The 17,820-nt window shown below is 48.8% G+C and overlaps 1 protein-coding gene and 1 long non-coding RNA gene across 13 annotated transcripts in view; one reads left to right on the forward strand and one right to left on the reverse strand.

Annotated features, from left to right (window-relative positions):
* ZNF532 (zinc finger protein 532) overlaps nt 1–8,390 on the reverse strand; it is a 48,257-nt gene extending 39,867 nt beyond the window's left edge. For 3 of the 12 annotated variants that reach the window (XM_074568932.1, XM_074568921.1, XM_074568933.1), the window contains exon 1: nt 6,719–7,487. In XM_074568932.1, coding sequence (XP_074425033.1) covers nt 6,719–6,965 — 247 coding nt within the window. In that variant the 5' untranslated portion in view covers nt 6,966–7,487. The other 9 variants (XM_074568923.1, XM_074568922.1, XM_074568926.1 and 6 more) reach the window with 9 other exon arrangements.
* On the forward strand, nt 6,760–15,918 carry LOC141735779 (uncharacterized). Its single transcript, XR_012584831.1, has 4 exons — nt 6,760–6,880; nt 9,984–10,157; nt 12,390–12,501; nt 13,168–15,918. It is a non-coding gene; the product is annotated as an uncharacterized LOC141735779 (long non-coding RNA).
* Nucleotides 15,919–17,820: the final 1,902 nt, after the last annotated feature.

A 17,820-nucleotide genomic window follows, 5' to 3' on the forward strand; every position in this document is an offset into this window, starting at 1 on the left:
CACGGAAGCTTGTGAAACCACTGCCCATAGGCTGCTGATGCAGAGCACAGTCCGGCTCACACCACGGTCAGGTGGAACATTCTGGAACTGGGACAGGGTAAGAAGCTACACAAACCTCAGCTAGTGGTGGGGATTTACCAGGCTGCCTCTGTGGCCCGTCCCCCCAGCAGACGGTACCAGTTCACATTTGACTTTGATCTACTTTCATGCGAGCTGTGCAATTAGGATGCTATAAACAAATCTGGATGCTATAAGGAGGGAAAAAACCTTGAACACCAATCTTTCTCAACTATTAATCCAAAATACTGTTCAGTATTACACACAAAAGACGATATTCTTTTAGAATAATTGCTAGACTATTTACAAAATTATAAAAAATTATTTAACTAACCCATTCCTCCACTCATTCTACTCTTACTCATCTAGTTCTAAAATACCACAGAAGCCTGTTAATCCACACACTGCCTGCAAGAGTTGTTTTAAACTAGCAAATGCTGGAAACAAGCAAGCAAGCAATAAACCCACCAAAGTCGATGCATTACCAGGTGTATTCTGTTGATTTGAATAAAAGTGCAGTTTGGTTGTAATTGTTTACAATATTTTTAATTTTTCAATTCATGAGTGTCTTCCACATAAATTTTGGAAGTTCAAAACCACATACCCCAGGAATGAAAGCAATGGCAGCAAATTACATTTGGTGTGGCAGAAGATGGAAGTCGTGGAAAATATCATGAAGATACTGAACAGCACTTGCATGACGTTCACAGTGTATTGCTGTAAGCTGGCACAGAGACAGACCTACAGTGCGCGTGTACGCACATTGTCTTCTCCTGGTAAACAAAACAATTTGGGAGTCCCCAGAGGCCACGAGGATGATACTTATCGCCATGCACAGAATACAGATGCAGTTGCAGCCAGACTAATGCTGCCTTTTTTGCTGCTAATTCATACAGACAAAACTTTTTTCCAATTGGTTTGCCCATGGATTCAACTTTTGAGCCTTAGGAACACAAGATCTCTGCAGAGGAATCTCTTATTCAACGTCTTTAACGTGAGGTATGGCAAAGTGCTATTTGTGCCTATCACTTAGCCGAGTTCTGCACTTATGGATCACCAAGCCATGCCAAACCAACAAGTGAGATATCCCCCTGAAGAAAAGGACTTGGGGGTGCTCGTGGACGAGAGGCTCCACATGAGCCCTCAGTGTGCGCTAGCAGCCCAGAAAGCCAATCGTATCCTGGGCTGCACCAGGAGAAGCGTGGCCAGCAGGTCGAGGGAGGTGATTCTCCCCCTCTACTCCACTCTCCTGAGACCCCACCTGGAGTACTGCCTCCAGTTCTGGAGCCCATACTACAAGAGAGATATAGACGTGCTGGAGCGTGTCCAGAGAAGGGCCACGAGGATGATCAGAGGGCTGGAGCACCTCTCCTATGGGGACAGACTGAGAGAGTTGGGGTTGTTCAGTCTGGAGAAAAGAAGGCTCCGAGGAGACCTTACAGTGGCCTACCAGTATCTTAAGGGGACCTATAAGAATGCTGGGGAGGGACTTTTTAGGATGTCGGGTAATGGTAGGACTAGAGGGAATGGATTAAAACTAGAGACAGGACGATTCAGACTGGATGTTAGGAAGAAGTTCTTCCCCATGAGGGTGGTGAGACACTGGAACAGGTTGCCCAGAGAAGTGGAAGTTTTTAAGGCCAGGCTGGATGGGGCTCTGAGCAACCTGATCTAGTGGGAGATGTCCCTGCCCATGGCAGGGGGGTTAGAACTAGATGATCTTTAAGGTCCCTTCCAACCCTACCAATTCTATCATTCTATGAAAAGAAGCCTGAGTTGTTTTACAACTGTAAGCATGTTACCACCATTTTCAAAACATTGACAATTGTCTTTGTCCTCTTTTCTACCAGATCCTACACCTGATTATGGATCCTTCTTATCTGATCTGTTAAAAAACGAACGCTTTCACCCTGCAATAGGTATAATTAAGTAAAGACAGCTCTGCAAATTTTTGTTTTGTTTTCTTAAACAAATTTCCACAGGGTTTTTCTGACAGCCAAAATAGAATTACTTGTAGTTTATGACTCCTTAGAAACCTCATCTTGCAGTCTAACTCCTCCATTTCTGTTCTTATTTTTTTGCAAAATGGGTATCTCAAGTTCTCTTTGGGTAGGAGAAAACAGGAATGGAAAGAGAAGGTGTATGAAGTCTGTCCGTTTCCTCTTCTCACACCACCACTGACCTACCTCTAGCACAGTTTAAAGAGAACCACACGCAACTGGTTCAAAGCTCACTATTACCAGCCTTTGGCTGGCAAAAAGAAAAGGCATATTTTAACACACAGGCAAGGCATACCACACCGTATGGAGCTGAACAGACCATCTCTATCCACAGCTGGCCAAATGAAAACTACCTATACCTATTGAGAGGTTTTGGGCCTAGCAACTTCCTGAATTTCTCACAAAACGGAGATGAACCAATGAAAAGCAGGTAAATCCCCATACCGTTCTTTGTGCACTTGACTTAAAAATGAATTATAAAATTGGCTTAATTTTGTACTTCTGTATGTAAAATGGGCTGGGACAATAACACGTGAATAATCCAGATGTACAACAATAATGAATAGGATCTTGAGATTCCCTATTTAATGCAAATTTGAGTCACATTCTAAATGACACTTGCTTCCTGCCCATTTTCTTTAATGTACTTTTTTTTTCAGTGGATGGCAATTCTTGCTCAAAACCAGCGTGAAGCAGCTGCAGACAATCTCGGTGAGAGCACTCCCAGTCCGGCAGGGCCCGCCTGGGCAACACTTGCACCAAACAGGCCCTAAAACGTTAGGGTCACGCTTTGTTTTGTTGTTTTTTAAACACACATTCCCAGCAATCTGTATGCATATTTATATGTTAACCACCCGTTCACACTTCTAAGAAAACCAAAGTCAGTTAATTAATTCAAAAGAGGCTTGGAATTTGATAAACCATTACCCTTATTCTCAAGATCAACTACCTGAAACAAGCCTCAGTGCAAAATGAGATCATGATTACTGATACAGAGGACCAACGCCCCAGCATTAAGCAGCATTTTCTGCTGGAAAGCTGGCCTACGTGCAAAATCAGAATCTCCTGGTGAAGAGCACTTACAAATATTATTAGACTATAAAAATAAAACTCACCAAGAACACTGCGGACTCCAGCATCTATTCAGGTTTCTCATCTTACAGCCTACAAAAATCCCTGCAAATTCAAAACCTCCTTTGCTAAAAATACAAATTCATAGTACAGATCATGTTCAAAAATCCAAACAAAGCAGACACATTGAATTCCGTGACGATTCAAGAAATTACAATTTTAAAATTGCTTACTATTCTGGTAGAGAGAAAAAATAAATCGAAGAGGTGCTCTCATGTAACACATGAATTTTAGCTGACACTTTGAAAAGAACATGCATCATCATCAGCAATAGATACTATTCCTATCATGCAACAAGAATTCATGTTTGCAAGCATAATTTTGCTATGGGTGTCTATAGTCAAATATAGAACCTCTGCATCCAAATTATGAAAAATATGAACAGAAGTCAGCACAGTAATGTTAGGCACATAAGCTGTTTACTGCCCTATCAAATCTGAGAAACAACACATTGTAGCTGTATTAAAAAGCACAAAACCGTAATTTCAGGCTAAACATCAGCATGCTATTTTCGCTTTTCTACAATTAGTATCTAAATACCTTACGTAATCTACTGCAGTCAGAAATGAAAAGGTTCCCTTGTATTGTCACTCTCTGATGCAGGCGCCCTGCCTATCATCAGCCACCATACAACTTACCCAATATCCACAACCTCTCAAGGCTTTTAAGACCGTCTACTTTATTCTGCTGAGCACAGAGGATAAAGACCCTCATTGCACACTAGAACAGAACATTTTCAGTGTTTTGCTTCCATATTTTTCTTGATTGTAGATTACCAAACCAGCTAACACAGCCGGGACTGGTCAGGTTTTTCAAAAATCATACTGGATAAGATTCTAGAGTTGCTGATTTCCTGTTATAGGAAGTAACAGTTCTAGCAAAAGAATCCCCAAGGCAAAATGTTTAGTGTTCCAATGTGTAAGCTCTAACAGCCTTTGTTCTTCCCTTTGCTATATTCATTACTGCTTTCTTCTCTCTCCCCCTCGCCCTCTCTCTGAATCCTTCAGCTTTCACTATAAGATACAAATGCCAATTCAAAGTACACATTTATTTTTTTAGATAAGGGGGGAAAAAAATAATCCTATCCATTATCTATTGCTTTGAGTTAAAAGTAGTCATCCCTCAGGAGCTGATGCACTGCCCATCTGGTTTCCTATTCTTATTTCATTACTGCACAATATTATAATTCATGCCACTAATAACCCACTGGAGCTCCATCAAACCTCTAAAATACATCTTTCCACTTGGCTGCTGCAAAATCCTCCCTAGGTTACAACAGTTTAAGAAACACCGTCCATACTATTTATTTCCTGGGTTGTTTTTTTTCCATGTAGGCTATATTAAGTACACGTTTAACACTGAAGACCTTAATTCAGAATTAAGCATTGGGTTACTCAGATATGTCCAAACAAGCAACCTTTAAATAATTAGGCAGCAAATTCTGAATGTGCAATGCTGTAAAACAACACAGAACAGTTCACTGCCATGTGGTTCACAATTTATGATTGTCACTCAGAGGCCTATTCTATATCACTGCATTGTGAAAAAACGTCTATCTGGCTATAAGATATTTCAATGATAATACTGTATTTAGCTAAGATATCCGTCTTTACAAATAATAGCTTTAATCCTATTAAAACTGGAGGACGTTAATAGCATTTCTTTAGTAACACTTAAACAATTGTCTCCTTACTAGTGTGCCAAGCGTGCAATCAGGAGCCAGATTCACTTTTCACATACATGTACCTTCATGCTATTGTTATATTCATACCCAAAACACCACATCTCACCTTGTGAACCTTGACCTTTGAAAGATTTTTTTTAGCCAATGCTCAGTTACTGCCACAGATGCATTACCTCTGCAAATATGAAAGGGTTAAAGGCAGCCCCAATCAATAGGCCTACAAGGAAAAAAGAAAAAAAAAAAAAAGGGAAAACGGATATGCCTTACAGCATCTTTGCAATGCTTTTATGCACAATTCTACAACAATATTGTTTCCTTTTGGCCTTAGAGAAAGGCACGACACCCCCCCACACACACTTAACGTCTCCTGAAGAAGAAAACCACAAGACAGCACCCTGTAAATAAAACAGCATGCAAAGCAGCATTCTTCAGTCACAAGCATAACTACAATTACAAATCATTCAATCAATTTTATTTAGTTTAGTTTTAAAATAGACTGCATAACCAGTGTCCCACCCTTGCAAAGCAAAAATATTTTAATAAGGGTCATAAATCTCAGCTCTTGCCCATTCCTTAAGCATAAAAAGGCACGAAAAGCCAAAGTAATCTCAGTTACTGCAAATATGTACATTTATATACAGAATCCTTTATGACTATATTAGCCACATACCAGTGCTGTGTGTCTAAAGTGTGCATTCACATACTGTTTTGGGATGGTATCTTTCTGCAAGCTCCTCTGCTTTTGGCTGCCATGAAGGGAGGAAGCTATCCCACTGTAGTAGCTCAGTGACTGCATTGTGTTCAGGAGCTGATCTGCCTCAAACCAGTTCCAGCCGGTTCTGGTCACCCTACATAAAAAGCTATGGCAACCCTCGCTGAGTTGCCAACAAGTCCCTGGAAATCGCAGGGGCTGTTTTTTCAGTGGCGGCGGGGCCAGCGGCGGCCCTGTGCCCCTGCTGCCCTCCTGCCCGGCCCGCGCAGCCCCCTTGCTCCCCAGAGCCGCCCCACACGCTCCCTTCTTCCCCCCCCCCCCCCACTTACCTCCCACAACCTGGCTGAAAGCTGGGAGTGTGTGCGTGCCTGTCTGTAGCTAACAAAGAGACCGCAATAAAAATCCTCACAGGATCTCTCTTGCAGCACCAGGCAGGCTCGGCCACAGCCCTGGGAGACAGCCTGCTCCCCCCTCTCTGCCCCCCTCAGCACACGGGGCGGCTGCCCACCGCCGCCACATCGGCCCCCTCACGCCCGTGGCCGTGGGGCGGCCCATCCAGCGCTTCTCCCGGCCGCCCTCCCCACTCCTCGCCGCCTCTGGGGCCGCCCGGGTGGCATTTTCTGCGCTCTGCACAGCGCTGCTACCGAGATCGCCCGCAGGCGCGCCTCCCTCCCCTCAAGAAATCCATTTCCGCAGCAGAGAGATGCCTGCAAAATAGTTCCTTTGCCCCCTCCTCGCAGCACCAAGCTGGCTGCTGAGCTCTTTTTTCTTCTTTTTTTCTTTTTTTTTTTTTTCCTTGCTATTCAACTATCCTTGAGGCACTGCAAAGCGGCAGGCTGCAGCCCCCCCCGCCTGCCCACGCCGCGGGGGAGGCCCGGGCACCCCGCAAAGATGGCTGCTGGGCGCAGCCTGCCCTCGGCCCCACGCCCGGCTCCGGGCGGCTCCTCGCCGAGGTCACGGCTCCCTGCGGGGCCTCGGTCCCTCCAGAGGGCCCTGCACCCGCCTTGGCCCACGGCAGCCTTGCTCCTGGCCCGCTCCCCCTTTCCTCCCTGCCACCCAGGGCCTTCGGGCTGCGGGGCCGCCGGTCGCTCCCGGCCCAGGCGCTGCTCACCCGGCTCCTCTGTGGCTACTCACCCTGGCACTGGCAAAACCAGCCACTACCTCCGCCTACGCGCCCGGCCCCATCCTCTGCGGGCTCTGCCGTGCGATGGCTCCTCAGCACGGCTCTCCTCCAAGCCGGCTGCCAGGCTCGGCCCCGCCGGCCGGCCCTCAGCGCTGCGGGCTGCACCTGTAACTGTGAGCAGAGGTCTCGGGCACAACCCCTCGCCCCCCCTTCCCCGCGGAGACGGCTCGGATCTGGCACTTTCTCCACATCCCTCATCCCCACCCCGTTCTGGGGAAAACGACCATGTTCTTCCGCTGCCTCAGCTCCGTCTCCTCGGCACAGGCGGCCGCTGCCGGCCCTCCCTCAGCCCCGCAGCCCGGGCGGGCCGCTCCCGCCTCTGCGGGCCACCGCCGCGGGCACCTCGCCGCCGAACGGCGGCCCCCTCCCCTCGGCGCGGCGCCCGCCTTCCCCTCCCCCGTGCCGGGCCCGGGGTCGGCCCTACCGAGCGGGCCCCGGCGGGGAGAACGGCCCCGCCACGGGCGGGGAGGCCGCGGCCCCTCCGGCCGACCGGGGGAAGGGGGGAGGAGGCCACGGTCGAGCGATGCGCCCCCCGCCCCGAAGCCGCCGGCCCTGGCGGTGCTCGGGTGGGCGCGGGCGTGCGGCAGCCGCCGCCCTGTCAGCGCCCCGACCCGCGGCGCGCCGAGCAGGCCCGGCAGGCCGCTCCGCCGCAGGCTGCCCGCGGCGCGGCGGGGCCGGGCGAGGCGACCCCCACCGCATGCAAACGGCGCTCCCCCATGCAAACACACCTGCTGCGGGCCGGCCGCCGCGGTCCGGCCGGCGGCCTCAGGCGGGCATGGCTAGGGTCGGCGCTGCCTCGGCCGCCCGCCGAGCGGCCTGGCCAGGCGGTGGTGGAACATAATGGCAGGGAGGCTCTGCCGGGACTGAGGAGAAGGTGGGGGTGGGGGTGCCTCGGCTTGCACAGATGGGGGAGACGCTCCCGTGCGATTCCCTGTGAAACGGCTCCCTGGAGTGTGCCGGGGGCGGGGAGGGCTGCGCTGTCGCCGAGCGCTCCGCCGGCCGGCCACCGGCAGGTCGCGGCCTCCCGCAGCGCGCGGAGGGGGGGGGTCCCCACTCCGCCGCCGGGGCAGGCGGTCCCGCCGGTGCAGGGCAGGCCCCGCGGCCGGCCCCGATACCTCCCCGGGCCCGCACCGCAGCCCCGCCGGCAGGGACGGGGCAGGCCCGCCGCGGTCCCGCGGGAGCCCTGCCCGCAGCGGCGCGGTCCTGCGCCGGGGGGGCCGCCGGGCCGGGCCGCGCGGTCCCCGGGCGCCTCAGGCTCCGGCGCAGCGAGGGCAGAGCCGCCGCTCCCCGCCGTTCGCGCTCAACAGAGGGAGGGAGACAGGACACGGTGCCCAGGCGGCTCCGCCCGCCGTGCGGCTCGGCTGCGGGGCCGCCGCGTCCTGGCGAGGGAGGCGGCGGGCCCGCCGGCCCGGCCCGGGCTAGGCTGTCCCCGCCGGCCCCGGGCCCGGTGCGGGGACGGGAGCCGGGGCGGCACCGGGAAATGCCGGCCGAGGGCCTTGCCCTGGACGGGCGCTGTCGCTCCTCACAGAAACGGGGCATCGCGAAGCCATGAGGCCCTTCCCGGGGGTGGCTCGGCCGTTTGGCCGTTGTCTCTTGCGACCAGCTGCCTTCGGTGACAGGCTTTTGTTTTGACGCAAAGCAGCCTGGCCTTAATGCCGTCGTTATAGACTTTAATATGAAATTTGCCCCCTTTCTGTCATGGGACAGCCTGTTTTGCAAGTGTGCACCATGGTCTCTAGAATTCGGTTTTGCACGTGAATCACTTTGTTGGATCATAGTAATGGCTTTAAATAGGTAACACCCCTCTCAAGTTTACGCTATAAGCTTGTGTTTTTCTACGGGCTATACAGCAATAACTACATATTCTGTTTGAGATAACGCCAAGTTCTGACTTGTTCCAGTTAACCCACATGACAGCAAACCGCTCCATGGCCAGCTGAGGCAATCAGTGAGCCTGACAAGTTTATAGAATTTGGATATAATCAATTGATTTGGTGATTTATATAAAAAATAAATGGATTTGTGGTCTGCGCTGGTTTCAGTGTTCAAGAAGGGCCATGAAATTCAGCTTGCACAAGCCTAGGGCTCATCCTGCAAGTGTCTTGTAGAATCAGGTCATAATATTTATAGCTCCCTATTTCTTCCCAATTAACTAGTAAACTGATTTGATAAAAAAGGTGAACTACAGGCTGTTTTCTGTAGTTTTCTACTACTACAGGCTGTTTTGTTACATTGCGTTTCTGTGGTCGGCTTGCATAATAGCATAAAGAAGATGGCAGCTGCTACCACTACTTTTGTATTCGTATCTGAAACGTTGATAGGTTTCACAAGTTATACATGGCACTAAGGCTCTTGTGTGTGCTGCCTTTCAGACAGATTTACTTGTTTTCCTTCCAGCCAGGTGTCCTTGACATCTTCATGGCAGAAAAACTCTGTCACCCTAGGTATTTGACTTTCAAAAAATGAAATTAAGAGAATATTAAGTATCATTTACAAGTGCTGCCAGGCTGATAGCTCTCCTCCAATGGCTTTTCAGTTCAAACACAAAAAATAGCTGGCAATTGCAATACAAGCATCCCTACGGTGTCACTTCTGCATTGTGAGGCTTCGGTAGGTTTTTAGCATGTTGACCTTACATCTTAGGACTGAGATTGGGTCCCTAAGTCACTTCAGGAGTGCTGTGACCCTGCAGATAAAGCTGTTTCGGTTAGCTGCTGGGGAGCCAGTGGCTGGTTTTGGGTTACTCCAGCATTTCTAGCGGCGGGAACTGGAGTCCCTCGCTTTATCCCCTCCCGGCAGCTGGGGCTGTACAGGATGTAACTCATGAATTAGGAGAGTTTCGGTTCCCCACAGCTGCTTGATCTCCACCCCTGGAGGTTCCATGCGAAAGTACTCCTCCCCACGCCACAGCCAGGTGGATGCGTGTGGCGTGGTGGCCCCTCTCGGCGGGCAGGGAAGGAGAGGGCCCTGGGGAGGGCTGGAAGAGGGTGGTGGGGCTGGGGGAGCCCGTGCCCCCGCAGCGAGGGGCTCCAGCAGCTCACACAGAGCTGACAGCCCAGGCTGGAGCAGGACCTGCTCTTCTGCATCAGGTGACGAGTGTCCGAAACAGAGGTCCCGGTCACTCCCCCACAGACACTGCCATGTAGTCCTTAGAACCAGTGATGGAAGAAATTACTGTTTTTTAAGATGATTCTGTTTTCTCCATTGGCTTTGCAGTGGCGAGGAGCGAAGCCTCTGACACCGCTGGCCTCGCCGTGGAGAGTCTCAGTCAAGACAAACGAAGCCACCAGTGTTTTCCTTCCACTTCCACTCCAGAACAGCACTGAGAGGGGATTGCTTGGGTGCCTGCACTGACAGAGCCCTGAACTTTGCTATCAGGTCACGTACCAGGTATTTCATTCTTCAGGAACTGGGAATTTTAACCCCACCTTTTATTTTTCCTGCTAAACCTAAAACCAGCCCGCTATTGCTTCCCAGCAGTCAGCAAGGAGTGCTGCCAATTCAAAACATTTTCCCTTTGATGCTGCAGTGAATGCTGAACTCATCTGCAATAATCACTTCTTCATTATTTAACTTCTTAAGGATTTTAAGGCTCTTGAAATCCAGAACTCGAAAATGTGGTGCATTCATGCCACACTTTCTGTACAGGAATCGGTTTTAACTGTATCAAATATAATTAGCTACAAACATAGCTTTTAGACATTCAAAATGTGCTGGGGCCAAAGGTAATTTTGCAGTGGATTGACACAACAAAAAATAAGGTCAATTTACATTTAATTTTTTTTATGTCAGAATAAATGATGCCCTTTCTGTCCTCTCCCAGTTTTGTTTGTTGTTTTTACTCAGTAACAAAACATTTCCTTCCTGGCTAGTGAAGCATCCCTAAGCTTAAGCAAGAAGGGTAAAATACAGATTCCATATTTCCAATCCTAAATTTCTTTTTTAGACTAACAGCTTTACAACTTTTGGCAAAATCTTAATACTGTCTGTTACTTAAGTGGGTTTTTTAGTTTTCACCTTAAAATTTCCTATATTGTATTACCCACAAGATCAGAGCAGAAGCCTGCATTTCTTGTTTACAATATGCATATTTTTCTTTTTATCACTGTTTAGAATGCAATGGTACTTTAATCACTATATTTAAACATTCAGTATTAAAAAATACCAGCGTACAACTAAACTTCCTATTACTAGTCTCTAGACATTTTCTAGGCAAAAAAAAAATCAATTTCCTTTCCTGGTTATTAAAATAAGTCTCATATTATATTTTGGACTAAAAGCTCTAGGATTGCCTTTAGAAAGATGGGATTTATTAAAAGAAAGGGATCTCGTGAGATAAGATGAAGGACTTTGGTAGGGAGAAATCTATAACCAGACTCAAAATACATCTTAACTACTACCGAGGTCAAGTAAAAATGAATACCTAGGATGGTTTTGAATGGCAATCACAAGCGAGTGCTGCAAGGACAGGTTTGCTGCTCCATGGAGGATGGAGCCTGACCGGTCCTCCAAAAGTAAATGAATCAACTGAGGACTGATGACTTGGTTTTTAGCTTTCATTTTTTAAAACTAAAATAATTAAAAGATGTGCCAATTCTACTGGCCTTCGGAGGCATAATTTGGTAATTCTTGTCCAGAATATTCTGCAGAAGCAATGCAGTTTGCATTTTCCACTGGGATTAGCTCAGAAAAAGAGCACAGAATTGTTGTGAGTAATAGCAGAACTAGAGTGGTAGAAAAGGTGTGCAGGTGGTGTCCGGAGCTATTCTGACTCCTAAGCCTTGAAGTGTAAGCTCTGGTCCGATGAGAGAGGTCTTACTATTTAATAAAGGTGATTTGCAAGTTGGTTTTAAATTTGGTGGGTAGTGAAATGACTTTTACTCCGCTCATTAAAGGTTAATGAAGACCACACTTACGTAAATGTATGAATAGCTGCTTAATTTAGGAAGCAAGAGGACCTTTAATCTGCAAATTGTCCAACTCTGTGATGATTTTGTGGCAATGCCTATGTTGCAACATAAAAAATTAGAGCCATTTTTCCACTGGAGAAGATAAATCACTGGGTGCAGTGTTGGTCTCTTGTTGGGCCTGGTTACACTATGAAAACTACCAGGCAGGACTGGTCAGGATTTTCTCCTCCGTATTGAAAAGCCGTCAACGATTTTTAGGCCCAGCAACCCTTGGGCACTCCAGACTGGGAGCGGACGTGACAGAGGGAGCAGGAGAGGCGCAGGGATCCGCTCCCATCTGCGGGGGACATTTCCCCCTGTCGGTGGTCGCCTCTTTCAAAGGTCCCTGTTGCTGCCTTCGCAGGTTGGGTGTACACTCAGCAGCCAGTTTTATATTGCTGCTGCCTCTGGTACCAGCGCTTACCAACGCAAATAACCAGCACCTGGCTCAGAACAATGGGACTTTTGTGCCCAGTTTAAATGTAAGCGCAGACCACAGCAAACTAGTTAAAACGTACGTGGACAAGTATAACCCGTAAATACATATATATTTATATATGCCCAGATGTAGCAGATATGTATTTGAAAATGATGCTGAAATAGATTTATGGTCAGAAAGTGAGAAATCTGTTGAAACCCATTCTTAACTACAGATTTTCTCTTTAACGTTGAGCTGTCTTCCTTGGCCGTGTCTCCCTGCTTGGCTTTGAAGACCATCTGTCTTGCAGAGAAACCAGAGGAACAGGAGGAAAAGCAGCGTGCCTAAGGAGTAGATACAACCCAAGGTAAATATCCGCAGTCTCAGGGCAGGGGGAATGTAAGAGCGTAACGTTAGCGCAGTCTCTGTGTGGCAGGGAGAGTTCAGATCGTACCTGCTGCATCGTCTCTGCTTGTGCCCCCAGCAAACAGGGGACTATGTCTCCCAACAGGCAGTTTCCCCCAGATTTAAAGAACATCTCGGACAAAGGCTAATGGCCTTGATAACTCTTGTTATCTCTCTGCAGAAGAGAATCTCTAACTACAAAGTGAACGTTTGCCATGCCCAGATAGCATGAAGAGAGAGAAACTGTAATAACTCTCAGGATGTTAAATGCTGGAAAAAACAGAATACAGTAATGTCTTGAACAACAAAAGACTCAGATTCTTGATCATCTGTAGAAGAGATGCTGAGTTCAGATATAATACACAGCCAGGAGGATTTGACAGGGCTTAATAATTATTTTTTTTTTTTTTTTTGTCCGTTAACAAGCCAGAGCAAACTAACCGTTACCCAAAGAAATCCTGGTTAGTTAGCCAGGATCGTGGGCTTAAAATGGCTCTGTAAGGGAGTGGCAGTCAATACCTCAACTCTTCCATACATTAGAGGTGCTGGCGTGATGCTGTGCTGGAGGTCGCAGCACCATCTAACGGCAACAGCAACAGCCCTCCTCCTCCTCCTCCTCTTCCTCCAGGCCTCGGGAAGGGCAGGAGCTGCAGCCGAGGGGCTGACACAGGCACCGTGACAGTGGGGCAGCTCCATCCCCACCGTGGCAGCCACGGCTGCACCGTCCATGGCTGCACACGGGGAGCGGCGGCAGGACGAGGCCGTGCAGCAGGGAACCCGCGGCGCTCAGTGGGAAGGAGCACAGGAGGAGGACACCCCACGCCTGATCCAAGCGGCACAGAGAGCCCAGCAGGCGGCCAGGCCTGGACCTGGGCTTTCCCAGCCGTCACTTCACAAACTCCATCCTCCACCTGCATCACCAGCGAGTTACACAACAGGCCACGTGCATATTGCAAAGCGTAAGGCTGATGGATTTTCCCATCAGCACCATGGTCTTTTCCGCTTACTAACACCTTCCAAATGCTGGGCCAGCACCCCCTCAGTCAGCTTTCGCTTCAGGCGTTAGCCACCTGCCTGATTAACATCCAGTACAACAAAGCTCATCAGCCTAGGACATTGAAAAATGTCTGGTTTGTTCCCTTAACGTGCCACGTGTGTGGGTTTTTTTCCTTCTTCCTCCTGATATTTATTCACGTATACGAGGATTATTTCTGAATTATTCATCATACAATATCTGATTAGACTGTGGCTGTGCTGGCTCCCACTGCTTAATGAATGAGCCATGAGCCTTTTGCAGATGGTGCTATCAACAGCTATTTGAACGCTGTATGTTCACCTGCATTTACACAGCGCTGTGAGCAAAAGGAGAGAGGTGAACCTAAACACGGGGTTTGGAGATGATTTTTTACTCTAATATCCGTGAAGCGTCACATCACGTGCAACACTCCCCGGCTCACTCGCTGACAAGGTCCAGGGCATGGGTGGCCTCATCAGGGACTCCCTGTAGGAGCCACGGGTGGAGTTTCCACAGGGCACCTTCTGACGCTGGACGCACCTTCTCTCAAGGCTGGAATCCTACAAACTGCACAAGGAGAGGAAGCATTTTTGCAGCGCTTAAATTCTGTTTTAGACAGTATCTAATAGAATTTTCTCAGAATAGGAAATCTTTGTGTAGTTGAGTATATAATCCTACCAAACTACTCATTACATCGCTTCAAGCAATGGAGTAAAATACATAAAAAGAAAATAGCTAGCAGTTATGGTCATTTAGGTATACACTGTCTTTCTGCACCATCATGTGCTGCAGGGTTTGGTCGCTGCTGCCATTTCAGGGCCACAGCTCACCTGCGTGAGCAGAGGCCAACACCGGCCACGTGCTCCAGATGCTGCTTTCTCCTAAAGTCAGAAACTGAGGAGTGAAAGAAGATGCTGTTTGAGATAACCCAGGCAGTGGACTGGCACAACTGGCACAGGCACAGCCCTGCTCTGGGAAGGGCACTGACAGATGTTGGAAGACTTTTCTGTTGAACTGGGGGACACTGTGTAGCTGGCTCACAGTGCCAGCGAGCTCGTGAAACTCAACCCAGAACACACAGCGTGCTCATACATGCCTGCCGGGCAACGTTCCTGGGCAGGCTGGCACGGAACAGCCGGGGACGGGGTCCAGGAGGCCATTCCTCGTGGGACGCAGACACCCGCTGCCACCAGCCCCACGGCGTGACTGCCCCTCCGCAGTTCAAGCAGGCACTCGGTACCCGCAGCAGCACAGCTTTTTACTCTGTCTTTCCATAGCCTGCCCCGTAAAATGGAATAAGCACGTAATAAAATAAGAATAAAGGGGACTCCAAAACATCCAGAGCTGGACTCTAAGCAAGTCATCAGAAGAACTAACTGAAAGCCACTAGCAGTCAATTAAGAAACCTCTGCAGCTGGAAGCAGCTCAATTCGGTGCAGCCTTGTTTCCAGCAGGAGCAATTTTTCTGCTACTTTTCTTCTGTTCACCTCAGGAAACGCTGTCCTCACGGCTGAGGATGTCAGCAGCGGCTCAGCCTGCCTGTGCTTGCTGATTTCGAGCTGCCCGTGATGTTCTTCCTACAATTGAAGCAAAAACAAAAATAAAGGCGGCTTGCTGATCTGCAGCCAGCACAGCCGGGGAGTCTCTCAAGCAATCTCAGACTTTCAGTGCTGGTACTTGGTGTCTCCTGCTGGAGGAAGGACATCTGATTCATCACCACCAAAGGCTACAGCAGATGAGTCAGGATTATACAAATTCCATTTAGTTTGTGTAACAACACTACTTTCTGTATTGAAAACTCCTGTGCCATAAAGATCTGTACTGAACAAAACCTTAAATACACAGCGATCAGCAAGCTGTCACCCAGGCCGGGGCCGGTGGCTCATGTGACTCATTATTCGGTGTTTGCGGGGTGCGGGCTGCGAGGAGCCACGGGGGCACAGAGCCAGCAGGACGCTGGGGAAAGAAAACTGGAACTGAAGTGTCAGAAAAGCAGACAAGCGTGTCAGGTCGCGTGAAAAGCTGTCCGAGAGCAGTAAGAGACACCCAGCCCCTGTGATGAGTCAAATCAAAAGCAGAAATAACTTTGATCAAAACTTGTGATAAGGTATGGGAGAAATGCATGCATAGTTTGCACTTGAGTACTAAACTCTGTATATATTGAGTTAAAACCCTGGATTAAATCCAGAATATTTAAAATATTGGCAAGCTCGTATTTACGTTAAACAGTTAATAAAAAAAAAAATGATCCCCCAAGCCTGTTATAAGCTTTGCTCTTATACACATCATTTTCCCTAGTGATTATTTTAAGAAAATATGATTTTGCAAATGGCTTGAAGACATCCAAATTCCTCAAAACGCTGTACCGACCGTTTTCTAAGGAAAATGAAATGTCTGCAGCCATCACCCAGAGGGACTTTAAGGAAGGTGGCAGGTTTGCAGACTTAAACAACAGGAACCACTGGCATTAATAGCCTGTTGCCTGCATTCCTTCCACCACCGCCGTGAGCCCGAGGTCTGCTACAGACAGTCCTTGAGCTCAAGCTACATCTCCTGTCACTGCCAGTTAACTGAAACCGTTACTGGGCTTTGGCATTCCCCCAAACGCACACTTTAAAGCCTCCTTTGAGCCAGAGTCCCAGCCCCTGGAGGCTTTCCCCTCTTTTGTGCAAAAGGGCAGGTGGTGCGGCTCTTTTGGTTTGTTTCACATAAAGGAAACAGCTAGAGGGTAGTTATCTCGCTGGAAGGGGCCCTGCTGACAGAGTATTTGTCCCCGTGGGACACGAGGTGGGGCGGCAGCATGCCCCCCCCCCCCCCCCCCCCCGGCTGCTCAGGCCTGGTTACCCTCCAGAAAATCAGGGTGTTTTTGCTGCGCAGCGCGGTGGCTGACCATTGCCCGTTGGTCAGGCACCCCTCGCTGTCAGCAGCGACAATGCCCATGTGCGCCGACACATGCTGCCGCCCCGATTAGATTGTGTTTAGTTGCTGGCTGCTCGGGGAGATTACGAGCCCGTCGTGGGCACCGGCTCCTCCAGCATCCACACACATTGTCTGCAGGGGCTAATCCGCCCTTTCACACCTGCGTTGTGCCCTCCCCGCTCGGCAATCAGGCTCCCACGCATCCTCACCTGGGGTCCCGCTCTCGCAGCTGGTGGCACATCACAGTCGCTGTGAGCCTGGGCAATACTTCTAAGGAAGTATCAAGCCAAAAAAAACCAAACCCTGTTGAAAGCATACTGGAAATTAAGTGGTTTAATAAAAATTTAGGTTTGATACGAAAGCGCACAGTTTGAGCCAGTCTGTTGAGTTCCCACCTAAAGGCCCAGCCCTTCGTTAGGCACCCAGTGTTTCCTCTGGCAGCAAAGCAAGGTTTCCAAGAAACCAGCAGGAGGTTTCAGAGGTAGCTGTCGGGGTGCAGCGGGGCCAGGGCTGCCCCACCGGGAAACTGGACTGACCCATTCCGAAAGCCTCCCTCCACCCCTGTTCTGGGGGAACAATACGAACAATTACACAAGCCCAACGTGCAAGAAATGGCATGGCTTCAGATAAGGCAAAAATTAACATTTTTGCGCTGCATATGCGCAAATAACAATCTAGGTAGCAAAGTCGACTGCTGAGCATCGTCTCTCTACTCACTGCATCTTTTTATTACTTCTTAGAGCTGTCCAAAAATGTCCGTCTTACATAATTAAAACCAACTCCAGTTTGTGATACATCAAAATTCTAATTATACATTTTGTACCTTCTCTATAGCATAGTTTGACCACCTCCAGCTCTGGCAGGCAGATGGAGTTTAACAGGAAATGTTACCTCAGCAGATGCTACTCCCGAGTCATCTTTGCTCAGCCGGGGAACAAACCGGGGGTAAGGCGAGGAAACGTGTTTTCTTACAGAGCCACCATCTGCTCGCTTGAGAAGCTGCTGCCGCTGATGACTCAGTATCACTTGTATATGTACGAGTATTACTAATATCGTTCTCAAGACAGCTATTATTAGATATTAACTTTATTATACCTATTGACTAGCACCAAGATGATAGCAATATGTAAATATTGTAACTAATGAGTCTAAAAAGACAATAACTTTAAATAGAATTAGTGGAGAATGGGCAGTTATTTCTCTTGGGAACCTTCAGACAACAAACCTGTCTTTTATCCTTTTTTACTATCATATTCTGTTAGGAAAGGGAAGTTTGCTGCTTGGCATCTGGCAGAGCTTTTCCAGTTCTGGAAACTTACAGTCTAAAACAGAAAAGAGAGGGGGTGG

This window comes from Larus michahellis, chromosome Z, assembly GCF_964199755.1.
Source record: "Larus michahellis chromosome Z, bLarMic1.1, whole genome shotgun sequence".
NCBI classification, from domain to species: Eukaryota; Metazoa; Chordata; class Aves; order Charadriiformes; family Laridae; genus Larus; species Larus michahellis.